This window comes from Catharus ustulatus, chromosome 33 (assembly GCF_009819885.2).
Source record: "Catharus ustulatus isolate bCatUst1 chromosome 33, bCatUst1.pri.v2, whole genome shotgun sequence".
Lineage (NCBI taxonomy): Eukaryota > Metazoa > Chordata > Aves > Passeriformes > Turdidae > Catharus > Catharus ustulatus.
Genome location: NC_046253.1, coordinates 116,841 through 140,972, shown reverse-complemented (window position 1 = coordinate 140,972; position 24,132 = coordinate 116,841). Strand labels below are relative to the sequence as shown.

The following is a 24,132-nucleotide window of genomic DNA, read 5'->3' as shown; positions in this document are numbered from 1 at the left end:
CCAAAAGGGGTTGGGAACCCCAAAAAGGGGCCGAGGACCCTAAAAAGGGGACTGGGGACCCCAAAAAGAGGAATGGGGATCCCAAAAGGGGTCTGGGGACCCCAACAGAGGGATCCCAATGCAGGACAGGAATTGGGGACCCCAAAAAGGGGCCGGGGATCCCAAAAGGGGTCTGGGGATCCCAAAAGGGAATGGGGACCCCAAAAAGGGGCCGGGGATCCAATGTAGGACAGGGAATGGAGACCCCAAAAGGGGACTGGGGACCCCAAAAGGGGGATCCCAATGCAGGACGGGGATTGAGGACCCCAAAAGGGACCGGGGATCCCAAAAGGGGACTGGAGACCCCAAAAGGGGGATCCCGATGTAGGACAGGGAATGGGGACCCCAAAAAGGGGACTGAGGACCCCAAAAGGGGGATCCCAATGCAGGACCCGGGATGGGGACCCCAGAGCAGGACGCGGTGACCCCGATACGGGGACGGTGACCCCGATACGGGGACGGGGAGCTGAGGCACGACCCGAACGGGGACCCCCGTGCAGGGCAGGGGAGCGGGGTCCTCGCTGGGGGTCAGGGCGTGGGGACCCCCATGCGGGTCAGGGGACGGAGCCACGGCCTTGGGACCCCAAAACGAGCACGGGGGGGTCCCACCGCGGGGCTGAAGGGCTCATGCAGGACACGGAGACCCCCACGCGGGGCTGGGGACCCCCGAGCAGGACACGGTGACCCCAGCGAGGTCGGGGCTGAGCGCTGGGGCCGCGCTGTTCCCTCTAGTCCCGGGTCCCAGCCCCAACTGGGGGTGCCAGAACCGGGTCCCCTCTGCCGGGGGGCGCGGCGCAGGGGCTGGGATCCCCCTCCCCAAAAAAAGGATATGGCCATTCGGTGATCTTTTTGGCGTATTTCCTCACCACGTTGTCCTCGCTGAAGAGGAAGAGCGAGCGGTTGACGGTGAGGCAGTTCTGCCGCACCGGGATGGGGTTGTACAGGGCCATGGTGCGGGCGCGCTGGGCCATGGACTGCTTGTAGAGCCGCTGTGCCCCGGGGGGGCCCTGCCGAGGACCCCCCCCCGCTCCCCGGCCCCCCGCCGCCGCCCCGGGGCCGCTCCCGCCGCCGCCGCCGGGCCCGTAGCGGGCCGCCACCTCCTCTCCGAACCGAGCCATCCCGCCGCCGCGGGGGGGGTCACGCTGCTGAGGCCGGCACCGCCGAGGGGCTCATCACATCCCATGGGCCCCCCCAAATTCCCGGGGGGCAGCGGCGGGGTCCGTCCCGACCGGGCGCTCAGGCGGCGGACGGCAGCGGTGCCGGCATCCCGAGCATCCTCCGGTGCGGCGCCGCGCCCCCCCCCCTGCGAGCCGGTGCGGCGGGGGGGGACCCCCGGCACGGTTTTTTTTTTGGGGGGGGGGGGGGGTCCCTCCGCTGCGGATCGCGGTGCCCCAAAGTTGGGGGGGGTCTCTCTCTCCGCTGCGGTGCCCCCGAGGATCGGGGGGGGGGGTTCTTCTCTCTGGCGGTGCCCCCCCCGCAATCCGGTGCGGAGGGGGTGGGGGGGCCCCCCCGGTGCGAACGGGGGTCTCCGGCGCTGCGGTTCCCGGCGCGGGGGGGTCCCGGTGCCCCGGAGGGGGTTGCGGGGGTCCTGGCGCTGCAGCTCGCGGTGCCCCGGTTTCGTTGGGTGGGGGGGGGTCCCGGTGTGTCGGTGTGGGGAGGGCCGAGCCCCCCCCCGCTGCGGGTCCCGGTGCCCCGGTTTGGGGTGGGGGGGTCCCTCCGCTGCGGCTCGCGGTGCCCCGGAGCGGGGTGCGGGGGTCCCGGCGCTGCGGCTCTCGCTGTTCCCCCCCCCCCGGAGGGGGTTGCGGTAATTTGGGGCGGGGGGGAGGAGGGGGAGAAGCGCCGGAAATCCCGGGGGGGGCTCGCTCAGCGCATCCCGGCGCCCCCGGCCCGGAGCATCGGCGAGAGGGGGGAACGGTAAAAAAAAAAAAAAACGCCCCCCGAAAAAATCCCCGAACGGCCACAAAATCCAAAGGGTAGAAAATCAAAAAAAAGGGGGCGGGGGTCGGGGGTCGGCGGGCCCGGTCGGGGCGGCGGGGCCGGGCGGGGGTCGCCGTCAGCCCCCCGGCAGCAGCGGGGTGGCGGGGCCCATCGGGCCGGGCTGCGGCAGAGATCGCGCTGCTGCTGCTGCTGCTCCTCCTCCTCCTCCTACTCCTACTCCCCCTCTCCTTCCCCCCCTCCCAGTGCCCGGGACCTTCCTCCTCCTCCTCCTCCTTTTCCTCCTCCTCCTCCTCCTCCTCCTCCTGCCCCTCAATTCCCGAGACCTTCCTCCTCCTCCTCCTCCTCCTCCTGCCCCTCAATTCCCGAGACCTTCCTCCTCCTCCTCCTCCTCCTCCTCCTGCCCCTCAATTCCCGAGACCTTCCTCCTCCTCCTCCTCCTCCTCCTGCCCCTCAATTCCCGAGACCTTCCTCCTCCTCCTCCTCCTCCTCCTGCTGCCCCCCCAGTGCTCGGGACCTTCCTCTTCTCCCTCCTCTTCCTCCTCCTGCCCCCCCAAAAAAATTCCTGGGACTTCTCCTCCTCCTTTAACTCCCGTTAATTACTGAACGGGTTTTAATTACCCCGACGCTGCCTCAGTTTCCCCGGTGTCACCGCCCGTGGGGACACACTGGGGGACACTGGGCCTGTCCCCAGGGTGTCCCCGTGTCCCCCCCCCCGCCGTGACCCCCCAAAAGGGCCGAACTGGGTCAGCGGTGCCCCCCAGCCCCCGCTGACGTCACGGCCCTTTGTCCCCAGCGCCGCTTTTGTCCCCAGCGCCGCAGCCACCGCACGTGGCGCTGCCAGTGTCACCCCCCGGGGCCACCGGGACCCCGCGACACCCGGTGGGGGGGGATGGGGGGGGCTCGGAGCTCGGCCGGTACCGGGGCTGGGTCACCGGGACTGTCCCCAAACCGGAGCTGTGTCCCCAAACCGGGGCTGTGTCCCCAAACCGGGGCTGTGTCCCCAAACCGGGGCTCTGTCCCCAAACCGGGACTGTCCCCAAACCGGGGCTCTGTCCCCAAACCGGGACTGTGTCCCCAAACCGGGGCTGTGTCCCCAAATCGGGACTGTGTCCCCAAACCGGGACTGTCCCCAAACCGGGGCTGTGTCCCCAAACCGGGACTGTGTCCCCAAACCGGGACTGTCCCCAAACCGGGACTGTGTCCCCAAACCGGGACTGTCCCCAAACCGGGGCTCGGTCCCCAAACCGGGGCTGTGTCCCCAAACCGGGGCTGTGTCCCCAAACCGGGACTGTGTCCCCAAACCGGGGCTGTGTCCCCAAACCGGGGCTCGGTCCCCAAACCGGGGCTGTGTCCCCAAACCGGGGCTGTGTCCCCAAACCGGGACTGTCCCCAAACCGGGGCTGTGTCCCCAAACCGGGGCTGTGTCCCCAAACCGGGACTGTCCCCAAATCGGGACTGTGTCCCCAAACCGGGACTGTGTCCCCAAACCGGGGCTGTGTCCCCAAACCGGGACTGTCCCCAAACCGGGGCTGTGTCCCCAAACCGGGGCTGTGTCCCCAAACCGGGACTGTCCCCAAACCGGGGCTGTGTCCCCAAACCGGGGCTGTGTCCCCAAACCGGGACTGTGTCCCCAAATCGGGACTGTCCCCAAATCGGGGCTGTGTCCCCAAATCGGGGCTCTGTCCCCAAACCGGGGCTGTGTCCCCAAACCGGGACTGTCCCCAAACCGGGACTGTGTCCCCAAACCGGGACTGTGTCCCCAAATTGGGACTGTCCCCAAACCGGGGCCTTGTCCCCAAACCAGGGCTGTGTCCCCAAACCGGGACTGTGTCCCCAAACCGGGGCTGTGTCCCCAAACCGGGACTGTCCCCAAACCGGGGCTGTGTCCCCAAACCGGGACTGTCCCCAAACCGGGACTGTGTCACCAAACCGGGACTGTCACCAAACCGTGACTCTGTCCCCAAACCGGGGCTGGGTCACCAAACCGGGACTGTGTTCCCAAACCGGGACTGTGTCCCCAAATCGGGGCTGTGTCCCCAAACCGGGGCTGTGTCCCCAAACCGGGACTGTGTCCCCAAACCGGGGCTGTCCCCAAACCGGGACTGTCCCCAAACCGGGACTGTGTCCCCAAACCGGGGCTGTGTCCCCAAATCGGGGCCTTGTCCCCAAACCGGGACTGTGTCCCCAAATCGGGGCTGTGTCCCCAAACCGGGGCTGTGTCCCCAAACCGGGACTGTGTCCCCAAACCGGGGCTGTGTCCCCAAACCGGGGCTGTCCCCAAACCGGGGCTCGGTCCCCAAACCGGGGCTGTCCCCAAACCGGGGCTGTGTCCCCAAACCGGGACTGTCCCCAAACCGGGGCTGTGTCACCAAACCGGGGCTGTGTCCCCAAATCGGGACTGTGTCCCCAAACCGGGGCTGTGTCCCCAAACCGGGACTGTCCCCAAATCGGGGCTCTGTCCCCAAACCGGGGCTCTGTCCCCAAACCGGGACTGTGTCCCCAAACCGGGACTGTGTCCCCAAACCGGGGCTGTGTCCCCAAACCGGGACTGTCCCCAAACCGGGGCTCTGTCCCCAAACCGGGACTGTGTCCCCAAACCGGGACTGTGTCCCCAAACCGGGGCTCTGTCCCCAAATCGGGACTGTGTCCCCAAACCGGGGCTGTGTCCCCAAACTGGGACTGTGTCCCCAAACCGGGACTGTCCCCAAACCGGGGCTGTGTCCCCAAACCGGGACTGTCCCCAAACCGGGGCTCTGTCCCCAAATCGGGGCTGTGTCCCCAAACCGGGACTGTCCCCAACGAGGACACGGAGTGACACTGCCAGCGGTGGGGACACCGAAACTGCCCCGGAGTGGGGCCAGCCCGGCTGTCACTTGTGTCACACACCGTGTCACACACCGTGTCCCCACTGTCCCCACATCGTGTCACACACCGTGGCCCCCGTGTCCATGTCCCCCCTGTCCCCATGTCCTGGTGTCCCCTGTGTCCCCTTGTCCCCCGTGTCCCCCATGTCCCCATGTCCCCGTGTCCCCGTGTCCGGCCTGGCCCGGTGTCCCGCGGGGTGGCAGCGGGACATGCCGGTGGCAGTTGCGGCCGTGGGGACACTGCCGTGACACTGGGGACACTGTCGTGGCTCTGGGGACACTGCCATGGTGCTGGGGACACTGCCGTGGTGCTGGGGACACTGCCATGGTGCTGGGGACACTGCCATGGCTCTGGGGACACTGCCATGGCTCTGGGGACACTGCCATGGTGCTGGGGACACTGTCGTGGCTCTGGGGACACCGCCGTGGCGCTGGGGACACCGCCGTGGCTCTGGGGACACTGCCATGGCGCTGGGGACACTGCCGTGGCTCTGGGGACACTGCCATGGTGCTGGGGACACTGCCCTGGCTCTGGGGACACTGCCGTGGCGCCGGGGACACTGTCGTGGCGCTGGGGACACCGCCGTGGCACTGGGGACACTGCCCTGGCTCTGGGGACACTGCCGTGGCGCTGGGGACACTGCCGTGGCACTGGGGACACCGCCGTGGCACTGGGGACACTGCCACACTGCCATGGCTCTGGGGACACTGCCGTGGCGCTGGGGACACCGCCGTGGCTCTGGGGACACTGTCGTGGTGCTGGGAACACTGCCACACCGCCGTGGCGCTGGGGACACTGCCACACTGCCGTGGCGCTGGGGACACTGCCGTGGCGCTGGGGACACTGCCGTGGCTCTGGGGACACTGCCATGGTGCTGGGGACACTGCCGTGGTGCTGGGGACACTACTGTGGCACTGGGGACACTGCCGTGGCGCTGGGGACACCGCCGTGGCGCTGGGGACACTGCCGTGGCACTGGGGACACTGCCGTGGCTCTGGGGACACTGCCATGGCGCTGGGGACACTGCCACACCGCCGTGGCTCTGGGGACACTGCCCTGGTGCTGGGGACACTGTCACACTGCCGTGGCTCTGGGGACACTGCCCTGGTGCTGGGGACACCGCCGTGGTGCTGGGGACACTGCCATGGCGCTGGGGACACTGCCGTGGCGCTGGGGACACTGCCGTGGTGCTGGGGACACTGCCATGGCTCTGGGGACACCGCCATGGTGCTGGGGACACTGCCATGGCTCTGGGGACACTGCCGTGGCTCTGGGGACACTGCCACACCGCCGTGGCTCTGGGGACACTGCCATGGTGCTGGGGACACTGCCACACTGCCGTGGCGTTGGGGACACCGCCACACCGCCGTGGCGCTGGGGACACCGCCATGGCTCTGGGGACACTGCCGTGGCGATGGGGACACTGCCACACCGCCGTGGCGCTGGGGACACCGCCACTCTGCCGTGGCGCTGGGGACACTGCCGTGGCGCTGGGGACACTGCCGTGGCGCTGGGGACACCGCCACTCTGCCGTGGCGCTGGGGACGCGGTGGCACCGCGGTGGCTTCATTAGCGCGTCCCTGTGATCAGGCGGTGCCACCCGCAGGGACGGATCTGAGGCCACCGGGGCACCGCGGTGACACCCGCAGGGACGGCGGGGAGGGCGGGGGGGAGGGACAGGGATGGGGACAGGATGGGGACAGGATGGGGACAGGATGGGGACAGGATGGGGACAGGGAGGGACAGGGATGGGGACAGGGAGGGACAGGGATGGGGACAGGGAGGGGACAGGGATGGGGACAGGGATGGGGACAGGGATGGGACAGGGATGGGGACAGGGACAGGGACAGGGATGGGGACAGGGATGGGACAGGGATGGGACAGGGATGGGGACACTGCCACAGCCATGGGGACAGGGACGGGGACAGGGATGGGGACAGGGAGGGGACAGGATGGGGACACTGCCACCGCCATGGGGACAGGGAGGGGGACAGGGACAGGGACAGGGATGGGGACAGGGACAGGGACAGGGACAGGGATGGGGACAGGGACAGGGACAGGGACAGGGACGGGGACAGGGACAGGGACAGGATGGGGACAGGGATGGGGACAGGGAGGGGACAGGGAGGGGGACAGGGATGGGGACGGGGATGGGGACACTGCCATGGGGACAGGATGGGGACAGGGATGGGGACAGGGAGGGGACAGGGAGGGGGACAGGGATGGGGACGGGGATGGGGACACTGCCATGGGGACAGGATGGGGACAGGGATGGGGACAGGGACGGGGACAGGGACAGGGACAGGATGGGGACAGGGAGGGGGACACTGCCACCGCCATGGGGACAGGGATGGGACAGGGATGGGGACAGGGATGGGGACAGGGATGGGACAGGGGTGGGGACACTGCCGTGGGGACAGGGATGGGGACACTGCCATGGGGACAGGGATGGGGACAGGATGGGGACAGGGATGGGGACAGGGATGGGGACACTGCCACCGCCATGGGGACAGGGATGGGGACAGGGAGGGGACAGGGATGGGGACAGGACAGGGATGGGGACACTGCCATGGGGACACTGCCGTGGGGACACTGCCGTGGGGACACTGCCATGGGGACACGGCGTGATGGGGACAGGGACACTGCCACCACCATAGGGACATTGCCATGGGGACAGGGATGAGGACACTGCCACCACCATGGGGACAGGGATGCGACAGGGATGGGGACAGGATGGGGACAGGATGGGGACAGGGGTGGCACAGGGATGGGGACACTGCCATGGGGACACGGATGGGGACACTGCCATGGGGACACCGCCATGGGGACACGGATGGGGACACTGCCACCGCCATGGGGACAGGGTGATGGGACAGGGATGGGGACAGGGATGGGGACACTGCCATGGGGACACGGGGTGATGGGGACACTGCCGTGGGGACACGGATGGGGACACTGCCATGGGGACACTGCCATGGGGACACTGCCATGGGGACAGGCATGGGGACAATGCCACCGCCATGGGGACACGGGGGGATGGGGACAGGGATGGGGACAGGGATGGGGACACTGCCATGGGGACACGGGGTGATGGGGACAGGGACACTGCCACCGCCATGGGGACACTGCCATGGGGACAGGGACGGGGACACTGCCGTGGGGACACCGCCATGGGGACAGGGATGGGGACACCGCCATGGGGACACTGCCATGGGGACACTTCCATGGGGACAGGGATGGGGACACTGCCATGGGGACACCGCCACCGCCATGGGGACACGGGTAACGGTGGGGAGCCGTGGGGGGGGTGAGGCTTAGGGGAACAGCCGGTTGCTATGGAATCCCGTTGCTATGAAGCCCGTTGCTATGGAGCCGGTTGCCAAGACCCCCCCCGCTATGGACCCCGCTGGTTGAAGCCCGTTGCTATGGAGACGGACGCTATGAACGCTGTTGCCATGGAGCCCATCGCTATGGGGCACCCCGATGCTGTGCACCCCGTTGCTATGGACCCCGTTGCTATGGACCCCGTTGCTATGGAGCCCTCGCTGCAGTGTGCCCCGTTGCTGTGGAAACGCGTTGCTACGGACCCCCGTTGCTATGGAGCTCCCGTTGCTATGGGCTGCCGTAAGTCACCGCGCTGCGGCGCCGCCACACGTCGCGAACGCCGCCGCGAGGGGCGGGGCCGCGGGGAGGTTTCCGCCCCCTCGCCGCGGCTGGGCCAATCAGCGCGCAGGGAGGAGCGGAAGGGGCGGGGCCTGGGGAGCGCAGCCGGAAGCGGTTCGTGGGGAGCGGGGGGAGCGCGGGAGCGACCCCGGGACGGGACCGGGACGGAACCGGGACCGAACAGGGACCGAACAGGGACCCCGGGACCGAACCGGGACACCGGTACTGACAGGTACTGACAGGTACAGCCCCGGTACTGACAGGTACAGCCTCGGTACGGCCCAGGGACACCGGGACCGAACAGGGACATCGGTACTGAACAGGGACCCCGGGACGGAACCGGGACCGAACAGGGACACCGGGATCGAACAGGGACCCCGGGACGGAACAGGGACACCGGTACTGACAGGTACAGCCTCGGTACGGCCCAGGGACACCGGGGCGGAACCGGGACAGGGGGACGGAACCGGGACCGAACAGGGACATCGGTACTGAACAGGGACACCGGGACGGAACCGGGACCCCGGGACGGAACAAGCACCCCGGTACTGACAGGTACAGCCCGGTACGGCCCCGGTACGGCCCCGGTACGGCCCCGGGACCCCGGTTCGGCCCGGTACTGACAGGTACAGCCCCGGTTCGGAACAGGGACCCCGGTACTGGAGCCGGGAGCCGGTCCCAGTACAGCCCGGTGACCTCAAACTGGGGGGGCAACCTTTCCCAGTACAGCCCCCAGTGCTCCCAGTACAGCCCCCAGTGCTCCCAGTACAGCCCCCAGTGCTCCCAGTACAGCCCAGTACAGCCCAGTGACCCCAGTACAGCCCAGTGACCCCAGTACAGCCCCCAGTGATCCCAGTACAGCCCAGTGACCCCAGTACAGCCCAGTGATCCCAGTACAGCCCAGTGACCCCGAACTGGGGGGGCAGCCAGTCCCAGTACAGCCCCCAGTGATCCCAGTACAGCCCCCAGTGCTCCCAGTGACCCCAGTACAGCCCCAGTGACCCCAGTACAGCCCCCAGTGCTCCCAGTGACCCCAGTACAGCTCCCAGTACAGCCCAGTACAGCCCAGTACAGCCCAGTGCTCCCAGTACAGCCCCCAGTGACCCCAGTACAGCTCAGTAACCCCAGTACAGCCCAGTGCTCCCAGTACAGCCCGGTGACCCCAGTACAGCTCAGTAACCCCAGTACAGCCCAGTGCTCCCAGTACAGCCCCCAGTGACCCCAGTACAGCTCAGTAACCCCAGTACAGCCCCAGTGCTCCCAGTGCTCCCAGTGACCCCAGTGACCCCAGTACAGCCCCCAGTGCTCCCAGTACAGCCCCCAGTACAGCCCAGTTCTCCCAGTGCTCCCAGTGCTCCCAGTGACCCCAGTACAGCCTGTCCCAGTGACCCCAGTGCTCCCAGTAACCCCAGTGACCTCCTGATCCCCCCAGGTCCTGCCCGTGCCGGTCCCGTGACTGCAGAGACCCCCGGCCATGGTGAGTGGGGAGGGGCACACGGCGGTCACCCTGTGGTCAGTCTGTGGTCACTCCGTGGTCACTCCGCGGTCACTCCGCGGTCACACCATGGTCACTCTGTGGGCACTCTGTGGTCACTCTGTGGTCACTCTGGTCACTCTGTGGTCACTCTGTGGTTCACTCCGCGGTCACTCTGTGGTCACTCCATGGCCACACCACGGTCATACCATGGCCACACCGTGGTCACTCCGTGGTCACTCTGTGGTCACTCTGTGGTCACTCCGTGGTCACTCTGTGGTCACTCTGTGGTCACTGTCTGGTCACTCCGCGGTCACTCCGCGGTCACTCTGTGGTCACTCCGTGGTCACTCTGTGGTCACACCATGGTCACTCTGTGGTCACTCTGTGGTCACTCTGTGGTCACTCTGTGGTCACTCCGTGGTCACTCTGTGGTCACTCTGTGGTCACTCCATGGTCACTCTGCGGTCACTCTGTGGTCACTCCGTGGTCACTCCGTGGTCACTCTGTGGTCACTCTGTGGTCACTCCGTGGTCACTCCGTGGTCACTCTGTGGTCACTCCGTGGTCACTCTGTGGTCACTCTGGTCACTCCGCGGTCACTCTGTGGTCACTCTGTGGTCACACCGCGGTCACTCTGTGGTCACACCGCGGTCACTCTGTGGTCACTCTGTGGTCACTCTGTGGTCACTCTGCGGTCACTCTGTGGTCACTCCGTGGTCACTCTGTGGTCACTCCATGGTCACTCTGTGGTCACTCCGCAGTCACTCCGTGGTCACTCTGTGGTCACTCTGTGGTCACTCCGTGGTCACACCATGGCCACATCATGGTCACTCTGTGGTCACTCCGTGGTCACTCCGTGGTCACTCTGTGGTCACTCTGTGGTCACTCTGTGGTCACACCATGGCCACACCATGGCCACATTATGGTCACTCTGTGGTCACTCTGTGGTCACTCTGTGGTCACTCCGTGGTCACTCTGGTCACTCTGTGGTCACTCTGTGGTCACTCTGCTCACTCTGGTCACTGTGGTCACTCTGTGGTCACTCTGTGGTCACTCTGCTCACTCTGCTCACTCTACTCACTCTGGTCACTCTGGTCACTCTGTGGTCACTCTGGTCACTCTGTGGTCACTCTGTGGTCACTCTGTGGTCACTCTGTGGTCACTCTGGTCACTCTGCTCACTGTGGTCACTCTGTGGTCACTCTGTGGTCACTCTGTGGTCACTCTGGTCACTCCGTGGTCACTCTGTGGTCACTCTGGTCACTCCGTGGTCACTCTGTGGTCACTCCGTGGTCACTCCGTGGTCACTCCGCGGTCTCCCCCCAGGGTGAGCGCAAGGGCACCAACAAGTACTACCCGCCGGACTTCGACCCTGCCAAGGTGGGCTGGGGGCTGGGGGGGGGGCTTGGGGGGGTTTTGGGGGGCTGGGGGGGGGGCTTGGGGAGGGGGCTTGGGCATGGCCGGGGGGTCTGGGGGGGCTGGGGAAGGGGCTTAGGGGGGATTTTGGGGGGAATTTTGGGGGATTTTGGGGGGCTGGGGGAGCCTGGGGAGGGGGCTTGGGCATGGCCAGGGGGTCTGGGGGGGCTGGGCAGGGGTTTGGGGGGTTTTAGGGTTTTTTTTGGGGGGGATTTTTGGGGGATTTTTTGGGGATTTTGGGGGGCTGGCAGAGATTTTGGGGGCTGGGGGAGCACCAGGTGGTGGGCAAGGCGGGATTTTGGGGGGCTGAGGGAGCCTGGGGAGGGGGCTTGGGCATGGCCAGGGGTCTGGGGGGGCTGGGCAGGGGTTTGGGGGGATCTGGGGGTTTTTTGGGTGGGTTTTGGGGGATTTTGGGGGGGATTTTTGGGGGATTTTGGGGGGGATTTTTGGGGGATTTTGGGGGGATTTTTGGGGGGATTTAGGGGGCTGGCAGGGATTTTGGGGGTCTGGGGGAGCCTGGGGAGGGGGCTTGGGTATGGCCGGGGGGTCTGGGGGTGCTGGGCCAGGGTTTGGGGGGGGTCTTGGGGGGAGTTTTGGGGGGGATTTGGGGTTTTTTTGGGGGAATTTTGGGGGGGGGGTTTGGGGGGATTTGGGGGATTTAGGGGATTTTTTGGGGCTGGGGTTGTGTGCAGGGCGCGGTTTTTTGGGTCTGGGGGAGCCTGGGGAGGGGGCTTGGGCATGGCCAGGGGGTCTGGGGGGATTTTGGGGGCTTTTGGGGTTTTTTTGTGGGGTTTGGGGGGATTTTTGGGGGATTTTGGGTGGTTCTGGGGGGAATTTTGGGGAGATTTTTGGGGGGATTTTGTGGGGCTGGTGTGGTTTTTTGGGTCTGGGGGCTGCAGGGTGTCTCGTGCAGATGGCAGGGCAGCTCTGGGGGTCTCGTGGTGATTTTGGGACCCCCCCCCGACCCCCCTTTTTCCCCCCCCACAGCATGGCTCCCTCAACAAATACCACCGCAGCCACCCCCTGCGCGAGCGCGCCCGAAAACTCTCCCAGGGCATCCTGGTCATCAGGTGAGGAGGGGGCGCCCCAAACCGCGCCCCCCGAGCTGGGGGGGGGCAGGGCCGACCCCCCCAGACCCCCCCTGACCCCCCAAAAACCCCCCAAAATCCCCCCAGGTTCGAGATGCCCTTCAACATCTGGTGCGACGGCTGCCAGAACCACATCGGGATGGGTGAGCGACTGCTGGGTCTGGGGGATTCTGGGGGGGTCTGGGGGGGTCTGGGGGGGTCTGGGGGGGTCTCCAATTTGGGGAGGGGTCCTAAAGGGGTCCCCCAATCTCCTGGGGGGTCGTTTTAACCCTCACACCGCCACAGGTGTCAGGTACAACGCGGAGAAGAAGAAGGTGGGGTCGTACTACACCACACCTGTGTACAGGTGAGCAGCGCCCCTCCCTCACCTGGGGGGACCTTGGGGACATCGTGGGGACCTTGGGGACACTGTGGGGACCTTGGGGACATTGTGGGGACCCTCCAGGTTCAGGATGAAGTGCCACCTGTGCGTCAACTACATCGAGCTGCAGACGGACCCCGGGAACTGCGACTACGTGATCGTCAGCGGGGCGCGGCGCAAGGAGGAGCGCTGGGAGCCGGGGGACAGCGGCCAGGTGCTGCCCAACTGTGAGTCCCAGTCTGTCCCAGTCCATCCCAGTTCATCCCAGTCCATCCCAGTCCCTCCCAGTTCACCCCAGTGCCCCCAGTCCCTCAGCACAAGGAGGAGCGCTGGGAGCCGGGGGACAGCGGCCAGGTGCTGCCCAACTGTGAGTCCCAGTCCCTCCCAGTCCCTCCCAGTCTGTCCCAGTCCCTCCCAGTCCCTCCCAGTCCATCCCAGTCCCTCCCAGTCTGTCCCAGTCCATCCCAGTGCCCCCAGTCCCTCCCAGTATGGCCCAGTGCCCCCAGTGCTCCCAGTCCCGCGGCGCAAGGAGGAGCGCTGGGAGCCCGGGGACAGCGGCCAGGTGCTGCCCAACTGTGAGTCCCAGTCTGGCCCAGTCCATCCCAGTCCCTCCCAGTGCTCCCAGTCCATCCCAGTATGGCCCAGTGCCCCCAGTTCCCCCAGTCCCTCAGCACAAGGAGGAGCGCTGGGAGCCGGGGGACAGCGGCCAGGTGCTGCCCAACTGTGAGTCCCAGTATGGCCCAGTCTGTCCCAGTTCATCCCAGTCCATCCCAGTCCATCCCAGTGTCCCCAGTCCATCCCAGCCCCTCCCAGTGCCCCCAGTCCCTCAGCACAAGGAGGAGCGCTGGGAGCCCGGGGACAGCGGCCAGGTGCTGCCCAACTGTGAGTCCCAGTCTGTCCCAGTCCCTCCCAGTCCCCCCAGTCCCTCCCAGTCCCTTCCAGTCTGTCCCAGTCCCTCCCAGTGCCCCCAGTCCCCCCCAGTCCCTCCCAGTGCTCCCAGTCCCGCGGCGCAAGGAGGAGCGCTGGGAGCCCGGGGACAGCGGCCAGGTGCTGCCCAACAGTGAGTCCCAGTCTGTTCCAGTCTGTCCCAGTCCCTCCCAGTCCCTCCCAGTTCATCCCAGTCCATCCCAGTGCCCCCCAGTCCCCCCCAGTGCCCCCAGTCCCTCAGCACAAGGAGGAGCGCTGGGAGCTGGGGGACAGCGGCCAGGTGCTGCCCAACTGTGAGTCCCAGTCTGTCCCAGTCCCTCCCAGTGCTCCCAGTCCCTCCCAGTCCCTTCCAGTCTGTCCCAGTCCCTCCCAGTGCCCCCAGTCCCCCCCAGTCCCTCCCAGTGCCCCCAGTCCCGCGGCGCAAGGAGGAGCGCTGGGAGCCCGGGGACAGCGGCCAGGTGCTGCCCAACTGTGAGTCCCAGTCTGTCCCAGTTCACCCCAGTCTGTCCCAGTCCCTCCCAGTGCCCCCAGTCCCCCCCAGTTCCCCCAGTCCCCCCAGTCCCTCCCAGTCCCTCCCAGTCCCTCCCAGTCCATCCCAGTCCCTCCCAGTTCCCCCAGTCCCCCCAGTGCCCCCAGTTCCCCCAGTCCCTCCCAGTGCTCCCAGTAACGGCACTGGGCACAGCCCCAGCAGTGCCCCCAGTCCGTCCCAGTCCCCCCCAGTCCCCCCAGTCCGTCCCAGTCCCCCCCAGTCCCTCCCAGTCCTTCCAGTAGCAGCACTGGGCACAGCCCCAGCAGTGTCCCCAACCCGTCCCAGTGCCCCCAGTCCCCCCAGTCCCTCCCAGTTCCCCCAGTCCCCCCAGTCCCCCCCAGTCCCTCCCAGTTCCCCCAGGCCCCCAGTCCCTCCCAGTTCCCCCAGTGCCCCCAGTCCCCCCAGTCCCTCCCAGTTCCCCCAGTCCCCCCAGTCCCCCCCAGTCCCTCCCAGTTCCCCCAGGCCCCAGTCCCTCCCAGTTCCCCCAGTGCCCCCAGTTCTCCCAGTCCCTCCCAGTCCCCCCAGTTCCCCCCAGTCCCCCCCAGTCCCCCCCAGTCCCCCCAGTTCCCCCAGTAGCAGCACTGGGCACAGCCCCAGCAGTGCCCCCAGCCCGTCCCAGTCCCCCCCAGTTCCCCCCAGTCCTGTGTCCCCAGCCTGTCCCAGTCCCCCCAGTCCCTCCCAGTCTGTCCCAGTCTGTCCCAGTCCCCCCAGTTCCCCGTCCCCGCAGCCGCGGAGCAGCGGGAGCGCCTGGCGCTGGACCCCATGTTCCGCCTGGAGCACGGCGTGTCGGACCGGGGGGTCCTGGAGCGCGCCGCCCCCACGCTGACCCGGCTGCAGGAGGCCCAGCACGCCTGGAAGGACGACTTCGGCCTCAACAGCCGCCTCCGCAGGCGGTTCCGGGTCAGTGGGGGCTGCGGGACCCCCCCCAATTCCGTTGGGACCCCCCAAATCCCACTGGGACCCCCAAATCCCACTGGGACCTCCCAGTTCCCATTGGGACCCCCCAGTTCCCATTAGAACCCCCAGTTCCCATGGGGGGACTCCAGGACACACAAAACCCCCAGCAGGGTCTCCTGCCCGCCCGGGGGTCTCCATGCCGCGCCCCCAGCCCCGTTTTTTCACCCCAGGAGGAGAAGAAGACGCTGCGGGAGGAGGAGGAGGAGGCGGCGGCGCTGCGGGCGCGGGCCGGGCTCAGCATCCCGCTGCTCCGCGAGGAGGAGGAGGATCGGCGCCTGGCCGCGCTGCTCAGCCTGCGAGCCCCCGACTGTGCGTGCTCGGGGGGTCTGGGGGCGTTCGGGGGGTCCCGGGGGTCAGGACCCCGCCCTGACCCCCCCCGCTGTCCCCCCACAGCCTACGAGGAGAAGCAGCGGCTGAAGCGCTCCGAGATCTCCCAGCGCTCCTGGTTCTCCCCCGGCACCGCCCGATCGCCCGCGGGGGCCCTGCAGAAATTGGGTCTGGGGGCGGCACGAACGCCCAAAGCACCCCCGGGCCCCCCCCCGACCCCCGCCGGGCTCGGGATCGTGCGGCGGAGAGCGGGGGAGGAGGGAGGGGGCGCGGAGGGGCACCGCGGGACCCCCCAACCTGGGGGAGCCCCCCAGGACCCCCCCGGGGCCGCCCCCCAACCTGGGGGAGCCCCCCCGGACCCCCCCGAGGCCGCCCCCCAACCTGGGGGAGCCCCCCAGGACCCCCCCGGGGCCGCCCCCGCCCCGTCCTTGGTCGCCGACTACTCGGACTCGGGCTCCGAGAGCCCCTGAGCGGGGATTTGGGGGTCGGGACCCCTCCCCAAAAAACCCCCCCTCCTGTAATTTATAGCTCCGAGCAGCTCAGAATTAAAAGCTGTCGGTGGCATGTCGCGATTGTCGCGTGTCGCTGTCGCGCTCCGGAGCTGCCGCGCCGCCCCTGGGCGGTCCCGGCGGGGACGGGCGCTGCCCCCGGAAGAGGCGGTGTCCGTCTGTCTGTCCTCCTGCCGCGCGGTCCGTCCGTCTGTCGCGCTGTCGCGATGGCGCTCGAGTCGCTGCGGTACCGGCGCGGCTCCCTCGAGGTCCTGAACCAGCGGCTGCTGCCGGGGCAGCTCCGCTACGAGCGGGTGGGGGGCGTGGAGCGCGCCTGGGGGGCGATCCGCGACATGGAGGTGAGGGGACCCCTCCCCCTGAACCCCCCTGAACCCCCCTGAGCCCCCCGGACCACCCCCAAAACCTCCGCACCTTCCTTCCCCCCCCCTCTTGAGTGGGGGACCCCCAGACCCTGCCGGGGGTCTCAGGGCTGCTCTGCACCCCCCAGGTGCGGGGGGCTTGAGTGGGGGACCCCCAGACCCTGCCGGGGGTCTCAGGGTGCGGGGGGGCTTGAGTGGGGGACCCCCAGACCCTGCCGGGGGTCTCAGGGTGCGGGGGGTTTGAGTGGGGGACCCCCAGACTCACCCGGGGGTCTCAGGGCTGCTCTGCGCCCCACAAGTGGGGGGAACTTGAGTGGGGGACCCCCCCAGACCCTGCGGGGGGTCTCAGGGCTGCTCTGCGCCCCCCCCAGGTGCGGGGGGCTTGAGTGGGAGACCCCCAGACCCTGCCGGGGGTCTCAGGGCTGCTCTGCGCCCCCCCAAGTGCGGGGGGCTTGAGTTGGGGACCCCCAGACCCTGCCGGGGGTCTCAGGGCTGCTCTGCGCCCCCCCAGGTGCGGGGGCTTGAGTGGGGGACCCCCAGACCCACCCGGGGGTCTCAGGGCTGCTCTGCGCCCCCCCAGGTGCGAGGGGCTTCAGTCGGGGACCCCCAGACTCACCCGGGGGTCTCAGGGCTGCTCTGCGCCCCGCCAGGTGCGGGGGGCTTCAGTCGGGGACCCCCAGACTCACCCGGGGGTCTCAGGGCTGCTCTGCACCCCCCCACCTTGAGTGGGGGACCCCCAGACCCACTCGGGGGTCTCAGGGCTGCTCTGCGCCCCCCCCCAGGTGTGGGGGGAACTTGAGTGGGGGACCCCCAGACCCTGCCGGGGGTCTCAGGGCTGCTCTGCGCCCCCCCAGGTGCGGGGGGCTCCGGCCATCGCCCTGCTGGGCTGCCTGAGCCTGGCCGTGGAGCTGGCGGGGGGCGCGGGCCCCTCCGAGGATTTGGGGGCCCTGGAGGAGTTCGTGGGGCAGAAATTGGGGTTCCTGCTCACGGCGCGCCCCACGGCCGCCAACCTGGGCCGCGAGGCCGAGCGGCTCCGGGCGTTCGTCCGGCAGCGGGTGGAGACCCCCGGGGTCACCCCCCAGCAGCTGCGGGAGAGGTAACGGGGGCGGGATGGGGGGGATTTGGGGGTGGGCTGGGAGGGGTGTGGGGGGTGTTGGGGTCGGTATTGGGGATCCCCCGGCGGGAGTTTGGGGGTGGGAGGGGTCCTGGGGTGGGTTTGGGGTGTTGGGGGGAGTCCCGGGGGTCTCCCAGTTGGGGAATTGGGGTCCTGAGGTGCTGCTGGGGTGGGTTTGGGGTTCCAGCTCCCGCTGGGGGGGGTTGGGCATTGAGGGGGGGTCTCGGGATCCCCTGGGGTGGGTTTGGGGTTCCAGCTCCTGCTGGGGGGGGTTGAGAGCTGAGGGGGGGTCTCGGGCTCCCCTGGGGTGGGTTTGGGGTTCCAGCTCCTGCTGGGGGGGGTTGAGAGCTGAGGGGGGGTCTCGGGATCCCCTGGGGTGGGTTTGGGGTGTTGGGGGGAGTCCCGGGGGTCTCCCAGTTGGGGAATTGGGGTCCTGAGGTGCTGCTGGGGTGGGTTTGGGGTTCCAGCTCCCGCTGGGGGGGGTTGGGCATTGAGGGGGGGGTCTCGGGCCCCCCTGGGGTGGGTTTGGGGTTCCAGCTCCCGCTGGGGGGAATTGGGCATTGAGGAGGGGTCTCGAGATCCCCTGGGGTGGGTTTGGGGTTAGAATTGGGGGGGGCCACACCCCCGTTCTCCCCCCCCCACTCCTCCCCAGCATCATCGAGCACATCGAGGGGCTCCTGGAGAAGGACCGGAGGGACAACCGGAGCATCGGGGCGCACGGGGCGAGTCACATCCTGGGGAGGGTCCCGGGGGGCGGCCCCGTCACCCTCCTGACCCACTGCAACACCGGGACCCTGGCGACGGCGGGCTACGGCACCGCGCTGGGTACGGGGGCACCGGGGGGCTCCGAGGGTCCTGTGCTGACCCTGGGGGCTCTGGGGACTACCCTGGGCCCTGGGGGGCTCTGGGGATCCTGTGCTGGCACTGGGGGGCTCTGGGGGTCCTGTGCTGGCACTGGGGGGCTCTGGGGGTCCTGCGCTGGCTCTGGGGGTCCTGTGCTGACCCTGGGGGGCTCTGGGGGTCCTGTGCTGGCCTTGGGGGGCTCTGGGGGTCCTGCGCTGGCTCTGGGGGTCCTGTGCTGGCCCTGGGGGGCTCTGGGGGTCCTGTGCTGGCCTTGGGGGGCTCCGGGGGTCCTGTGCTGGCCCTGGGGGGCTCCGGGGGTCCTGTACTGGTCCTGGGGGGCTCTGGGGGTCCTGTGCTGGCCCTGGGGGGCTCCGGGGGTCCTGTGCTGGTCCTGGGGGGCTCCGGGGGTCTTGTGCTGGCCCTGGGGGGCTCCGGGGGTCCTGTGCTGGCCCTGGGGGGCTTCGGGGGTCCTGTGCTGGCCCTGGGGGGCTCCGGGACCACCCTGGGCACTGGGGGGCTCCGGGGATCCTGTGCTGGCCCTGGGGGGCTCCGGGGGTCTTGTGCTGGCCCTGGGGGGCTCCGGGGGTCTTGTGCTGGCCCTGGGGGCTCTGGGGGTCCTGTGCTGGCCCTGGGGGGCTCTGGGGGTCTTGTGCTGGCCCTGGGGGGCTCTGGGGGGCTCCGGGGATCCTGTGCTGGCCCTGGGGGGCTCCAGGGGTCCTGTGCTGGCCCTGGGGGGCTCCGGGACCACCCTGGGCACTGGTGGGGGGGCTCTGGTGGGCTCAGCGCCCCCGTTTTCCCCCCAGGAGTTTTCTCTGTCACGACAGGGGCTGCCCGTCGCGGCGCCCCTGACGCGTCCCGCCTGTCCCCAGGTGTCGTGCGGGCGCTGCACCAGCGCGGGTCCCTGTCGCGCGTGTTCTGCACCGAGACCCGGCCCTACAACCAGGGCTCGCGGCTCTCGGCGCTGGAGCTGCGCCACGACGGCGTCCCCGTCACGCTGATCGCCGACAGCGCGGCCGCCGCGGCCATGAGGGAGCGCGGGGTGCAGGGTGAGCGGTGGCGGGGCCGGGGGTGACACGGGGTGGGGACAGGAGTGGGACAGAGAGGGGGACACAGGGAGGGGATGAGATGGGGGACAGGTGACACAGGTGACACTGACCCCGCTCTGTCCCCAGCCGTGGTGGTGGGCGCTGACCGCGTGACCGCCAACGGGGACGTGGCCAACAAGATCGGGACGTTCCAGCTGGCGGTGGCGGCGCGGCACATGGGGATCCCCTTCTACGTGGCGGCCCCCAGCAGCACCTGCGACCCCACGCTGGCCTCGGGACGCCTGATCCCCATCGAGGAGCGGCCGGGAACGGAGCTCACCCAGCTCGGGGGCGTCCTGCTGGCTGACCCCGGTGGGTGCCGTGCGTGGGAGGGGTCTGGGGTCCCTTTGGGTGGGTCAGGGCGGCTCAGAGCCCGGCACAGGCGCTGTAGAAGGTCGGTGTGTGGGGTTTGGGGTTCCCTGATGGGTCAGGGGGTGCCCTGTGGGTCAGGGGGTCCTGTGTGAGGTCCCATTTGGGTTGGGGGGGCCCAACCCATCCCTGCGGTCACTGCCAGACCCTCTGACCCCCTGTGCCCCCTCCTCCTCCTGCAGAGGTCGACGTGTGGAACCCGTCCTTCGACGTCACGCCGCATGAGCTCATCACGGGGGGCATCATCACGGAGTGGGGGGTCTTCGCGCCCTCTGAGCTGTGCCAGGCGCTGGCGGAGCGGGGGGAGCAGTGACGGCTCCGGCCTCGGTGTATCCCAGCAGCCTTTGCGGCAATAAACCCTGGTGTATCCCTGCAGCCTTTGTGGCAATAAACCCCAGTGTACACCTGCGGCCTTGTGGCAGTAACGCCCCAATGTATCCCTGCAGCCTTTGCGGCAATAGTGCCCCGGTGTATCCCTGCAGCCCTTGCGGCTGTACTGCCCCGGTGTATCCCTGCAGCCCTTGCGGCTGTACTGCCCCGGTGTATCCCTGCAGCCTTTGCCGCTGTACGGCCCCGGTGTATCCCTGCAGCCCTTGCGGCTGTACTGCCCCGGTGTATCCCTGCAGCCTTTGCGGCTGTACTGCCTCGGTGTATCCCTGCAGCCCTTGCGGCAATAGTGCCCCGGTGTATCCCTGCAGCCCTTGCGGCAATAGTGCCCCGGTGTATCCCTGCAGCCTTTGCGGCTGTACTGCCCCGGTGTATCCCTGCAGCCTTTGCGGCTGTACTGCCCCGGTGTATCCCTGCAGCCTTTGCGGCTGTACTGCCCCGGTGTATCCCTGCAGCCTTTGCGGCAATAGTGCCCCGGTGTATCCCTGCAGCCCTTGCGGCTGTACTGCCCCGGTGTATCCCTGCAGCCTTTGCGGCAATAGTGCCCCGGTGTATCCCAGCAGCCTTTGCGGCTGTACGGCCCCGGTGTATCCCTGCAGCCTTTGCGGCAATAGTGCCCCGGTGTATCCCTGCAGCCTTTGCGGCTGTACTGCCCCGGTGTATCCCTGCAGCCTTTGCGGCTGAACTGCCCCGGTGTATCCCTGCAGCCTTTGCGGCAGTAGTGCCCCGGTGTATCCCTGCAGCCCTTGCGGCAGTAGTGCCCCGGTGTATCCCTGCAGCCTTTGCGGCTGCACTGCCCCGGTGTATCCCTGCAGCCTTTGCGGCTGTACTGCCCCGGTGTATCCCTGCAGCCCTTGCGGCTGTACTGCCCCGGTGTATCCCTGCAGCCTTTGCGGCTGTACTGCCCCGGTGTATCCCTGCAGCCCTTGCGGCACTAGTGCCCCGGTGTATCCCTGCAGCCCTTGCGGCACTAGTGCCCCGGTGTATCCCTGCAGCCCTTGCGGCAATAGTGCCCCGGTGTATCCCTGCAGCCTTTGCGGCAGTAGTGCCCCGGTGTATCCCTGCAGCCTTTGCGGCACTAGTGCCCCGGTGTATCCCTGCAGCCCTTGCGGCAGTACTGCCCCGGTGTATCCCTGCAGCCTTTGCGGCTGTACTGCCCCGGTGTATCCCTGCAGCCCTTGCGGCAATAGTGCCCCGGTGTATCCCAGCAGCCTTTGCGGCTGTACTGCCCCGGTGTATCCCGGCGTGCCCCGCGCGCTCCCTCACGGCGCTCCCGCCATGGCTCAGGGCCGGCCCAAAGCGGCGGCCAAGCGCCCCAAAGCGGCGGCGGCGGCTCGCGGGACCCGGGGCCCGCGTAAGGGAGGTGAGGTGTGTGCCGGGGGCCCGGTGTGGCGTTACGGCGGGCTCGGGGGAGCGGGGGTCGTTCACGGGAGCCGTGCGGGTTCTCTGTGGGCACACACGGCTCCGGGGGTGTCACCGGCGGTGTCACCGGCGGTGTCCCCGCGTCTCTCGGGTCTCACCCTCCCCGCTCTCCCCAGGCCGCACCATCGCCCCCAAGAAGCTCCGGGTGATCCAGCAGCAGAAGCTGAAGAAGGTGAGGGGCGGCGTGGCGGGGTTGGCGGGGTCCGGAGGGGTCCGGAGGGGTTCAGGAGGGCCCAGCCGAGCCCCCCTGACCCCCCCCGTGCTGTCCCCAGCGCCTGGAGGTCGGGATCCGGATGCGGATCGAGCAGGAGACGGTGCAGCGAGCGCAGGGCAGCCTGCCCAAAAAGCTGGCCCTGGTCACGGCGCCCAACAAGGAGAAAAAAGCCAAGAAGGGCCGCAGCTGAACCCCCCTGCAGCGACCTCCGCGAGGGTCTGGGGAGCTGCTCTGAGCCCCCGACGTTCTTTAATAAAAGGGATTTGCGGGCGGTGTCCCCCCGCACCCGCAAGGCTGGTGTCTGGTTTGCGGGGATGTGGCCGCGCAGGGCTCGGGGAGCTCCGGGAGGAGACATCGGGGGTGCCCTGAGGCTGTCCCGGTACCCCCGGGAGGGGTTTGGGGGGTGGGTGAGGTGTTCCCGGGGGTCTCAAGGAGGGTTGGAGGTCCCGGGGGTCTCAAGGAGGTCGCACTGTCCCCCCCAGGGGTGTCCTTGCATTTATTGGGGGGGGTCCCGGTGTCTCTGGGGGGGCTCCAGAGGGGTCCCGGTGTCTCTGGGGGGCTCCCAGAGGGGTCCCGGTGTCTCTGGGGGCTCCCAGAGGGGTCCCTGTGTGTCTGGGGGGGCTCCCAGAGGGGTCCTGGTGTCTCTGGGGGGGCTCCCAGAGGGGTCCTGGTGTCTCTGGGGGGCTCCCAGAGGGGTCCTGGTGTGTCTGGGGGGCTCCAGAGGGGTCCCGGTGGCTCCCAGAGGGGTCCCGGTGTGTCTGGGGGGGCTCCAGAGGGGTCCTGGTGTCTCTGGGGGGCTCCCAGAGGGGTCCCGGTGTCTCTGGGGGGCTCCAGAGGGGTCCCGGTGTGTCTGGGGGGCTCCCAGAGGGGTCCTGGTGTCTCTGGGGGGGCTCCCAGAGGGGTCCCTGTGTCTCTGGGGGGCTCCCAGAGGGGTCCCGGTGTGTCTGGGGGGGCTCCCAGAGGGGTCCCGGTGTGTCTGGGGGTGCTCCCAGAGGGGTCCCGGTGTGTCTGGGGGGCTCCAGAGGGGTCCCGGTGTCTCTGGGGGGCTCCAGAGGGGTCCCGGTGTCTCTGGGGGGCTCCAGAGGGGTCTCGGTGTGTCTGGGGTGGCTCCAGAGGGGTCCCCGTGTGTCTGGGGGGGCTCCAGAGGGGTCCCCGTGTCTCTGGGGGGGCTCCCAGAGGGGTCCCGGTGGCTCCCAGAGGGGTCCCGGTGTCTCTGGGGGGCTCCAGAGGGGTCCCGGTGTCTCTGGGGGGCTCCAGAGGGGTCTCGGTGTGTCTGGGGGGCTCCCAGAGGGGTCCTGGTGTCTGGGGGGGCTCCCAGAGGGGTCCCGGTGTCTCGGGGGGGCTCCCAGAGGGGTCCCCGTGTGTCTGGGGGGCTCCAGAGGGGTCCTGGTGTGTCTGGGGGGGCTCCCAGAGGGGTCCCGGTGTCTCTGGGGGCTCCCAGAGGGGTCCCCGTGTGTCTGGGGGCTCCCAGAGGGGTCCTGGTGTCTCTGGGGGGCTCTCAGAGGGGTCCCGGTGTCTCTGGGGGGCTCCAGAGGGGTCCCGGTGTCTCTGGGGGGGCTCCAGAGGGGTCCTGGTGTCTCTGGGGGGCTCTCAGAGGGGTCCCGGTGTCTCTGGGGGGGCTCCAGAGGGGTCCCGGTGTCTCTGGGGGGGCTCCAGAGGGGTCCCCGGTGTGTCTGGGGGGCTCCAGAGGGGTCCCGGTGTCTCTGGGGGGCTCCCAGAGGGGTCCTGGTGTCTCTGGGGGGGCTCCCAGAGGGGTCCCGGTGTCTCTGGGGGGCTCCCAGAGGGGTCCCGGTGTCTCTGGGGGGCTCCAGAGGGGTCCCGGTGTGTCTGGGGGGCTCCAGGAGGAGTCCTGGTGTGTCTGGAGGGTCTCCAGAGGGGTCCCCGTGTGTCTGGGGTGGCTCCAGAGGGGTCCCGGTGTCTCTGGGGGGGCTCCAGAGGGGTCCCGGTGTCTCTGGGGGGGCTCCAGAGGGGTCCCGGTGTCTCTGGGGGGGTCCCGGTGTCTCTGGGGTGCTCCCAGAGGGGTCCCGGTGTCTCGGGGGGGGTCTCGGTGGATTCCCGGGAATCTCGGGGTCTCCCGTCCCGTCCCCGTTTCCCGGCGCCGCCACAAGTTTATGAATGGATGGCTGAGCCCTGCCCCTTTCCCCGTGGCTCCGCCCCCACCGCACGCTGATTGGTGAGCGGCGGTCTGACTGGCAGCTCGCCCCGCCCCGCGCTGATTGACAGCGGAGGAAGCCGCGGCAGCCAAT

At 68.9% G+C, this 24,132-nt stretch overlaps 5 protein-coding genes across 5 annotated transcripts in view; 4 read left to right on the top strand and 1 right to left on the bottom strand.

The window, feature by feature from the left end:
• CACNA1A (calcium voltage-gated channel subunit alpha1 A) overlaps positions 1-1,316 on the bottom strand; it is a 73,836-nt gene extending 72,520 nt beyond the window's left edge. The window contains 1 exon segment of the mRNA XM_033083753.2: positions 871-1,316. Within this exon segment, the coding sequence (XP_032939644.1) occupies positions 871-1,157 (287 nt within the window). The 5' untranslated portion in view covers positions 1,158-1,316.
• Positions 1,317-8,100: 6,784 nt separating this feature from the next.
• On the top strand, positions 8,101-9,961 carry LOC117009431. The gene is made up of 3 exons (XM_033083667.1): positions 8,101-8,737; positions 8,829-8,904; positions 9,938-9,961. The coding sequence occupies exons 1-3, from the start codon at positions 8,178-8,180 to the stop codon at positions 9,959-9,961; spliced, it is 660 nt and encodes a 219-aa protein (XP_032939558.1). The 5' UTR covers positions 8,101-8,177.
• On the top strand, positions 9,902-16,054 carry YJU2B (YJU2 splicing factor homolog B). Its single transcript, XM_033083666.1, has 9 exons — positions 9,902-9,982; positions 11,306-11,359; positions 12,383-12,465; positions 12,571-12,626; positions 12,769-12,829; positions 12,929-13,071; positions 15,028-15,200; positions 15,428-15,566; positions 15,651-16,054. Exons 1-9 carry the CDS (start codon positions 9,980-9,982, stop codon positions 16,052-16,054), a joined length of 1,116 nt encoding a protein of 371 aa, XP_032939557.1. The 5' UTR covers positions 9,902-9,979.
• A 192-nt stretch (positions 16,055-16,246) lies between these two features.
• MRI1 (methylthioribose-1-phosphate isomerase 1) lies at positions 16,247-20,255 on the top strand. The gene is made up of 6 exons (XM_033083765.1): positions 16,247-16,431; positions 17,307-17,548; positions 18,219-18,391; positions 19,279-19,455; positions 19,582-19,806; positions 20,046-20,255. Exons 1-6 carry the CDS (start codon positions 16,300-16,302, stop codon positions 20,174-20,176), a joined length of 1,080 nt encoding a protein of 359 aa, XP_032939656.1. The 5' UTR covers positions 16,247-16,299; the 3' UTR covers positions 20,177-20,255.
• A 1,171-nt stretch (positions 20,256-21,426) lies between these two features.
• On the top strand, positions 21,427-22,178 carry C33H19orf53 (chromosome 33 C19orf53 homolog). The gene is made up of 3 exons (XM_033083797.2): positions 21,427-21,613; positions 21,789-21,844; positions 21,945-22,178. The coding sequence occupies exons 1-3, from the start codon at positions 21,529-21,531 to the stop codon at positions 22,074-22,076; spliced, it is 273 nt and encodes a 90-aa protein (XP_032939688.1). The 5' UTR covers positions 21,427-21,528; the 3' UTR covers positions 22,077-22,178.
• Positions 22,179-24,132: the final 1,954 nt, after the last annotated feature.